This window comes from Eretmochelys imbricata, chromosome 5 (assembly GCF_965152235.1).
Source record: "Eretmochelys imbricata isolate rEreImb1 chromosome 5, rEreImb1.hap1, whole genome shotgun sequence".
In the NCBI taxonomy this organism is placed as follows: domain Eukaryota; kingdom Metazoa; phylum Chordata; order Testudines; family Cheloniidae; genus Eretmochelys; species Eretmochelys imbricata.
Window position 1 is genome coordinate 97,516,041 of NC_135576.1, and position 9,486 is coordinate 97,525,526.

The 9,486-nt window shown below is 39.6% G+C and overlaps 1 protein-coding gene across 1 annotated transcript; it reads right to left on the bottom strand.

Moving 5' to 3' along the window:
• Nucleotides 1-1,935: 1,935 nt before the first annotated feature.
• LOC144264636 (cytochrome P450 1A4-like) lies at nucleotides 1,936-8,030 on the bottom strand. Its single transcript, XM_077816398.1, has 6 exons — nucleotides 7,404-8,030; nucleotides 4,890-5,013; nucleotides 4,543-4,632; nucleotides 4,339-4,459; nucleotides 3,654-3,740; nucleotides 1,936-2,218 (listed from the first exon to the last, which is right to left on the bottom strand). Exons 1-6 carry the CDS (start codon nucleotides 8,028-8,030, stop codon nucleotides 1,936-1,938), a joined length of 1,332 nt encoding a protein of 443 aa, XP_077672524.1.
• Between the last annotated feature and the right edge of the window lie 1,456 nt (nucleotides 8,031-9,486).

Sequence of the window (9,486 nt, forward strand, 5' to 3'; positions counted from 1 at the left end):
CTCTCTCAGCATGCAGCAGCAGGAGAGAGTGATTACTTGTGAGACATGAACTTAAAAGTAATGACTGCAGCTGATAGCTTGTAGCTTCTCTTTAACTTCTTATAACCAGTAACCACTTAAGCTTCCAAACAAATCATTTTATAAGCACAAGTCATCCCCCTTCCCTTCTTACTTTGGGCCTAGTTTAAGGGCCACCAAAGTCAATAGAGAGACTTCCCTGGAATTTGGATCAGATCTTTTATGAAGCCACTAAGAATACTGATTTTCACATATGCTTTCATTACATTTTACTTTTGGAGAAAAAGGATGGTCCAGTGGTTACTGCACTGGCCTCAGCTTTAGGAGATATAGGTTCAAATCCCTACTCTACCACAGATTGCTTGTGTGAGTATGGGCAAGTCACTTAGCCTCTCTCTACCTCAGGTCTCTGTATGTAACTGGGATAATAGCATTTCCCTGTGGCACAGGACAAATGCATTAAAGATTATGGGTTGGGGGCCATACAATACTTAAGATGGAGTTCCTGCTGCCCCTCTTTACGCTACTTTAGCTCCCAATGAGCTGTCTGCCTCCAGTGCTTTCTTTCTCTTACTGCAGTGATTAAATTGTCAGCCAGGCTATGCCTCAGCCTGGAATGCATCCGTTTTCCCCTTCCTGCTTGTGAAGTGAAGCTGATGCTAATGATCCCAAAACAAATGCACCTGGCAGATCTGCCCTATAGCCTTGCATGCTATGTTGTTGTACACAACTCCCTGGCCCCTTCTGGCAGCTGTTCTAGTTGTTTACTTGGTGTAACGACCACCATCTAAGGCTTCTTCTCCTTATTTGGTGCGGGGAACTGCTGTAGTGAGTTTCTGACCGATTTGCTAACACTGGTTTCTCACAGAGTCAATGAAAAAGAATTTAACCACACAAAGCCTTAACACAACCTCAAGGAAGCCTCCTCTTCCTTCACACTTTGTCCTGGGCTGGGAGGCAAGGTGGGTGTATATGGGAATGATTCAGGCTTTGAAAGAATGAGTTAAATGTCCTATATATCAGAATTCCCAGACCCTCCTCAGCGAATGTGGTGTTCCTGAAGGATTCCCGGTCAAAGGGATCTTACTGAGCTCATGTGCTGCTTCAAGGCCTGGCTGCTACAGTATTTTGTATCAAAGTCTGGAACTGAGCAAGATTAACCAGATGGGAGGGTAAGTGATGGCACAGTGAATGTAGCTGCTACTACAGCTCAAGGGCTGTAGTAACAGCTGCAGAGTTGCTACACGGGTGCTTCACTGCCTGGGGAGATCATTTCAGGCCACAGTGCAGACCGCTTGTGCAAGGTCTATTTACTTGGGCTTTGGCTTGGGATCCAGAGTTTGGCCTCTTCATGCCAAAACGGCAACTGACTGTATCACGCAGAAAATATCATGACACCTTGACAGCTAAGACAGATTCAGTTATGTTTTTTATATACTAAAATGTCCTTGTAGATTGCCCTAGTTTAAAAACACTTCATGCAACTACAAGAATCTTCCAGTTTGAGGCAATGAAATAAAAGAGACATTAGTCAGAGGGAACATGGAATATTTCCATGTGGGGGAAGATTTCACTGAACATAACCACTGACTTTCTTAATTAAAACCAAAAAGTATTTTTAAACTTTTTATTTTAGGAAATTAGTGAGAAGAGGTGCACTAAAATAGTCAGTTACAAACAAAAATTAATTCAGCTTATTCACAGAGTTCACAATAACATAACCTGCAGTTAACTGATTAGCACAATCAGAGAGAAGGTGATTTAAGAGATTGTGTTTATTGTTCTACACCTTTCATTAAAAAATGCACTACAGTAGCTTAGGTAAAGGATAACCTGCACTGTGGATAATGGATTTCCCTACACTAATTTACAGAGTGATAATTATGTTCTGAAGTGCAGCTTCTCCAGACGCACTGTTCAGGTGCACAGTGCCACTTGAATTTGGTATGGTTTAGGTTTCATGAATAATCCATACACTGGGGTCAAATCTAGGTGGTCTTGAAGGCATTTCTCAAGCTTCAGCTGTTGCAAAATGGTGGTGAGAATAATAAAAATCTCATTACGAGCTATGTCTTCTCCCAAACACTTTTTTAGTCCCATTCCAAAAACCAAAACTTTTTCAATGAGGCTTTTGTCGAGTTCACCGTTTTCATTCAGAAATCTCTCTGGTCTAAACAAATCGGCATTTTCCCATAATGTTCTATGGCAAAAAGAAATTAATTTTTAGAAGCCCTTACAGAGTATCACATGTACAGAAAACAAAGACAGAAATACAGAGCTTGTACTTCTAAGTGAATGAATTTGCTTATGGCCAACCAGAGCATCTGAGTTCTTGAATAAGTCAAAATGAAATTTGCATTGTTTTTCTCAAAAATTCCCAGGATTATGTAAAGAGATCATGAAATGGAATTTTGTTTCATCACTCATGACTCAACTCTACTCCCTTGATCCATGCATGGACTAGATTCTAAAGAGGGCTGTCCAATGGGTGAACCTTGAGAGTAGTGAACAGTGCTGGAGGGACGCATGCTATATCTGCCTGCACCCTTTAGAGACTGCAGTGGAAAAGTAACAGCCCAATGCAGAGGCACAGAACCTCCAAATGGGTGGTCCTGGTTACCTGAAGATCACAATGTGGGGATCCCTGCTTCACTGACAGAACAAATTGGAAGGAAACTGCACAAAGAGAACCTGGCAGAGATGTTCCCTCCCTCAGATAATGATTAACAAATGGAGCCTGCCTCTGCTCTCACTGATGCCAGCATAAAGGAGGAGAAAGTCCAGTAAAATCAGCAGGATTACAGTGGGGTAAATTCTGTTTCAGTGAGATCAGATTCAGGGCTATAGCAGGTAAAGCATGAAGTGGATCAGACCTCCTGCTTATTTAGCTGGTGAAAACCAGTCCTAAAGCTAGTTTAACTCTGCATTTGGGTACTCCCTAGGTAGAATAGAGGCACCGCAGGGACAGGGATAGGTGTGGCTAGGATGTCCCTGTGCCCCAATGATTCCCAGCTGCTGGACTGACTCCTTAGGCCATAGATAGCTGGTGTGAAACAGAGCAGCCTTGAGTTGTGCCAATGCCCAGCCAAATAGCCCCAGGATTAGAGGCATGTATCAGTGGCCAAAACCCATCCTACCATCCCGCACTCAGGTGCACTGAGAACTCTTTAGCCTCAGCTGAGGATTTAGACTCTACCTTTATAAGAATAAGAAAAAACATGGGCAGTTGCACTATCTAGGCTAAAATTACTACAGTTATCAGGCTTTGTTTGACAGCTGGAGTCTGGAAATAATCTCTGCACCATATCACCCAATACTATACATTGATAAGGTGCATTTTGCGGCTTTTCCAGGGAGAATCTGGTATTGGCCACTGTTAGAGACAGGATACTGTGCTAGATGGCCCAATGATCTGTTTCCAAATGGCTGCTTCTGTTCCAATCATCTTCACAAACTGTTCTGAGGAGAATGAGAACTGCATTATCCTTGTATAGATATAAAATAGTAATGTACAATGTATGCAGTGTGTCCAAGGGAACACAAGTTATCATTTTATAAACATAGTGAAAATACTGACTATAATAAAGTGCCAAATGCCATTATGAAACATATAAACAAAATTGGCGGATACTTACTCATCATGATTTACTTGATACATATTAACAAAGATACAGGTGTCTTGGGGAATGAGGTACCCATTGAGAATAGTTTCTTTCATCGCACTAGAAAAGGAAAATGTATCATATCAACATATGCTGATTATCTGAACATTCAGGGAACAAAATAATAATCCTTTTTCTTATCCCTATGCTTACATCTAATGAGTTTGATGATCGTACTTTGTGTTACTAAATGTTAGACCATGTCACAAGGCAGCAGGCTTGATCCCCTTCATCTACGACAGCAAACTGTTCCTGCAAACCAAAGGCCTAATCTGATTTCACACCTATTGACACTGGTGTAACACAACTGACTTGAGTTACTCTTGATGTACACTGGTATAAATGAGATCAGAATCAGGCCCTTAATGTCTATGGTATAACATGAAGACAGCTGGTGTAAATAGGTGCAGTTCTATTTTACTTCCATGGAGCTCCATGAATTGACACCAGCTGAGTATCTGGTGTTCATTTTAAGCTATGCCTGATGTACTGTTATAACAGTATCAGAATTCCTTAATTTCCTTCACGTATTTCACCTTGCCTGTAGTGGAAAAATAGACAAATTGAGATTTCAATCTCAAATTCAGAAAGAAAGCCTAATTATTTCTACAACTCATTTTATTTAGACAGAAATAAACTTTTGTGTTTTGCTTCTTACCAGTGAGGAATGGTAAATGGTATAAATGAAGTGTGCCTTAAGATTTCACTTATGAAAGCTTCCGTATAATGCAAATCTTTCCTGTCATCAAATCTTGGTGACCTGAGTCCAATCTTTCCATCTTCAAAGAAAAAAATTGGAATGTTTAATGTGCTTCATGAAAATGATACGGGGCTTCATTTTTTGAAAAGGTAAATACTTTACCAATTTCTTCTTGAATTTTTGTCTGAATGTCTGGGTTGTTTACCAAATATAGGAAGATCCAAAATAGACATGTTGATACTGTATCAAACCCTGCAAAATAAATGGGTAACCAGAATGCTACTTTAATAAAAATAGGATTAAACACACACACACACACACACTCACAAAACATAAGATCTGATTCTCCTCTTATATTGGCCAGGGAGTCAATGACGTTGCATTTGTATAAAACTGATATACATGGGAGAAAAATCAGGCCCAGAATACATGCCTGTTGAAGTACACTGAAAATCTCCCAAAAGTGGTGTTTAAAAGGTTGGTTGGATTTTTTTTTTTTAAATACCTACCAGCTCCAAAGATGTCATTCACAGTACTTATTATTTTATCATTAGAGAAGGGTGGAGCTCTTCCATCATTTCTTTTGTCATTGCTTATACTTATTAGAGCATCAGTAATGTCTCTGAGATGATTCTAAAAGGAAACAAAAATGACATATTTTCATCCACCATTTTTAACACAACATTCTGTAACCAGTAGTATTCTAACCTGAGATGCACAGAGCATGTATCTTCATGAATCTTGGAAATTCCTGCTAAAACTATTCTCGCAAGTACAGTTAATATTTTTTAAAATATTTGTCATGACACATGGCAATTTATCTTAGAAAAGAACTGACCTCTGTATATTTCTGCAGAAGAAAATTAAGCTACCAGTCAGTAGTAGCTCAGAAAACCATGGTCCAGGTTCTGCTCTCATTTACATTCTGTAACTCCAGAGTAATGCCATTCAATCAATAGAGTTACACTGTATTTACACTGGCATCAAAATCTGACACCATTCTATCAATTGTTGCCTGAAAATATGTACTACTTACTAGTAGAAACAGAAAGTTCCTTTTATTTGATTACTCCTGAAATGGAAAAATCAAGATAATTGAATTAGTCTGAGTGCTTGTTTAATAATATGCAGATTATATTACAAGAAATTACTTGGTAAAATGAGGGACAGAAATAATAAAAATCTGTAGATTTACTCTAGAAGAACTTCACTGTCTAACTGCCCTTCATGTCTTTGAAAATATCCATGCCACTCTTCATTATAAAAAGCATGGGGCCAAATCCTGAAGTACTGTGCTACTGATCCACCCAAAGAAGGGTCTTCCACTAATGGATCTTGCCTTTGTCTGCCCAGGGGTAGGAAGAGAGCAGGCAGGGGCAAAGGTGGGCTGGGAATTTAGCTGTGGGAGATACTGTCATCACCTCACCAATCTTGCAAGGAACCAATAGCAAAATGGGGGTTGTATTACAGTGGAGCTGTATTATGATTAGGCTTGGAAAGATTAGATTTTTTTTAAAATCAGTAAACATCAAACACATACAAACCAATAAAGAAAAAGTCCATTAATAATAATTGAAATGTACAGACAGGCAAAGTAAGAAAAATGTTCCTTGAGAACATTAGAGTTTAATTTAAGGATATTTACTTTGTATATTTTGACATGTGGTGTTAACAATGTGTGTTTTGATGGTTATAGAACTTTAACTTTGTACATCTCAACGTCTATTGTCATTGAATAATTATTGGCTGATTCAGCCCACCTCCATAATCTCCCATAACTGTGAAAATTCAAATAGATAAAAATTCAAAAAGATGCTTAAAACCCATAATTTTGTGCAATTCTGAAAATTTAAATAGATAATCAAAACTGCTTAAAAAATCAATGTGTCACAATTATAAAAAATTAAATTCTGCCAAGCTGAATTATAATGGAACTGTATTAAATTTTCTTTAGAACCCCTCATGGTGGGAAATCATGGTCAGGGGAGCTGTGCTGACAGGCTGCAGAATGGGATAAGAGGAGCTGTGGTAGAAGAATGGAGCCTCACTACAGACAACCAGGAAGGGAGGAGGAACCCAGACCTCTGTCATTGCTCCTTCTTTTACTCAGGCTAATCTCTTATTGAAGTAAATGGGATTTAACTGAGTAAAGACTCAAGAAATTTCCCCACAATAACGTTTAAGGAATGTCCAGGAGCCTGTGTAGGGTATGGGGTTTTTTTTGTTTTTTTTTTTCCTCTCTCTCTCTCTCACACACACCTACCTACCTACCCACCCACCCACCCGGAGTATCACTGAATTTCATGGAACTGGGTCCAGTGTTGTAAAACCAGTGCAACTGATAGGAGAATCAGGTCCTTACATTATTCAGGACCAAAACTCTTCATTGTGAAGAACTTTAAAAAATAATCCTGTAAATGTTGCTAACTATTTCCTTTAAACATATCTCCCTAGAAGAATCAGACATCAGGTTTGCGGGGAACTTTTTAAAATGGCGGTGGTGGTGGTGGTGGTTGTTATGTATTTAGTGGTTGGTAGAAGTGGCCTCATGGAAATTTTTCTTCTGGAATTAAAATATCAGCTCCCAAGCACATTTGTTTTCACGCTGATTTCATTTCCTTTGTATGGGCTTATACTTCTAGGATGAAGTGAGAGATTCCTCAGTACAGCTCTTAACTATTTCAGTCTTGACAGGTTTCTGTAGCCTTCCCATTAGTCCTGGCCTGTATCACATGTTAAGAGTTGCTGAATTAATTTCCAGCTTTTATGAAAAGTTTGTATAGATCAGTGGGCCTGATCCTCTGCTCTGTTATACCAAATTTAGGCTTAATTCCATTAATTTTAAAGGAGCTATGCCAGCATAAAACCAGTGTACGAGCAGATAATCATGTCAGCATTTTAAACAGAGCCATAAAAATTCAACTTTGGACCCAGATCTTACTTGTGCAGATTCTCTACCTAGCAGCAATAGAGAATACTCATTACAAAACTGCTGTTATTGGTCTATAGTTTTGAAGCCTCACCTTATCATATGTGGTATAATGTTCTTCTACTCGTTGTGCAATGAAGTTATTTAAGACTTCATAAAACCCCTGGGCAGCCTTCATAGCAGGGATTGGAAGGTAACGAAACCAGGGTATAAAATCAGCTGGGTTGACAACACTTGTGGCTTTTAGAAAATCTGCATTGATCCTAATCATGCTAAGAAACTCTTCGTTGTATTCATACCTTTTGCCAAAGCACAGGGCGCAGACAACGTTTGCAACAGTACAAGTGGTAATACCAGTGAGGTCAAAGGCACCTTTCTCTAAGGAGAGCTCCAGGAACATTTTCACCAGTGCTGAAGCTTCTGCACATACGTGCTCTTCCAGAAGACAAGAGCAAGTAGAGGTTTTGGCTTCTGACTTCGAAAAGGATCTTAAAGCTTTACTGGCAATTTTCTTGTGGCGTTTCCAGCTCTCTCCATATTCTACAGAAAATGATAGACTTTTTCCATCAGCAAAGAAAGAAAAGGTGTACATCTTGGGCCTGCCAACAAAACCCTCTCCATCTCTAAGTAACACTTGTTTCACTGTATCTGGACCATTCACCACCACAACAGGTACCATCCCCAGCTTTAGGAGAAACATGTCCCCATATTTTTTCCTCATTTGGATAAATGAAAGGTGAGGATGCTCTCCAAGCTGAAGCAGGTTCCCCACAATTGGTAATGACCATGGACCTGGAGGGAGGATGTGCTTTCTGGTCATATTACCTATTATTCTTACAGAAATTAAAATGAATATCATAGTAAAGAGGGCAGCCATCACTTCTGAAAGGGAAATCTTTGCCTCAAACATCATTTCCAGAAATAAAAACACCTAAGAGAAAAAATATTGGAAGCCTTAATCACTAGCATTAACTAAAATAGCAAAAAAAGTATCTCTACCTGGAAAGTATTTCAGCAGGTTCTTAACTATGACTTGAAATTAAAATGTGCACTTGAATAGAGGTGGGAAATATAGCAACATAAATTGAAACACTTCACAGCAGCATTTTCTTACATTTAATAGACTTATTTAATTCCGTTTCAGTGTCTAATTTACATGGCAATAAAACCAGGCACCCGTTTTTCTTTTGTTTTCACAACTTGGAGACTACAGAATTCTAGAGCAGAGAGTAAAGTGAATACAATATGCAGGATGTCTCAGATCAGACCTTGACACACACATGAATTAACTAATATGAGGCCAATTAAATAGCCCCAACCTCTCCTCCTTGTGCTCCTCACCCACACAAACACAAGAGCCTGAGGAAAACTCTAATGCTGTGTATTGAATGTGTCTAATTTTAAACCAAAAATATATGGGGCTAGATGATCGTTTTAAGGCAAAGAGTCTCCGTGTTTTCCATAACGTGACCCCCCATTCTACATACCATGACATTCCCTGTTTAGCTGGGATCTCATTTAGACCTCCTCTTCTTCCCTTTAGCAATATAGGAAGGGCAGGATGGTCACAGTCCGGGATCACAAGCCCCAGTTAAGAGTCCATGCTTTAAAGCAATAGATCTGTAGTAGAGTATGGGGGTTGGGGGCAGGGACTACCTTCAGGTGGCAGTGACTACTCCAGGAAGAAGTCTGGCTATTTCAGCCAGTATTGCTTTTGAGACTTGGGGCCACTATATATTGTAGCAGGAGATCAATATACAGCTTGAGATGGTCAAGTTCAGGATCCTGACACAAGAAAGAAAGGAAAGCAGCAGAATACTGACCCTGGACTTCAGAAAAGCAGACTTTGACTCCCTCAGGGAGCTGATGGGCAAGATCCCCTGGGAGAATAACATGAGGGGGAAAGGAGTCCAGGAGAGCTGGCTGTATTTTAAAGAATCCTTATTGAGGTTACAGGGACAAACCATCCCGATATGTAGAAAGAATAGTAAATATGGCAGGCGACCGGCTTGGCTTAACAGTGAAATCCTTGCTGATCTTAAATACAAAAAAGAAGCTTACAAGAAGTGGAAGATTGGACAAATGACCAGGGATGAGTATAAAAATATTGCTCGGGCATGCAGGAGTGAAATCAGGAAGGCGAAATCACACCTGGAGCTGCAGCTAGCAAGAGACAT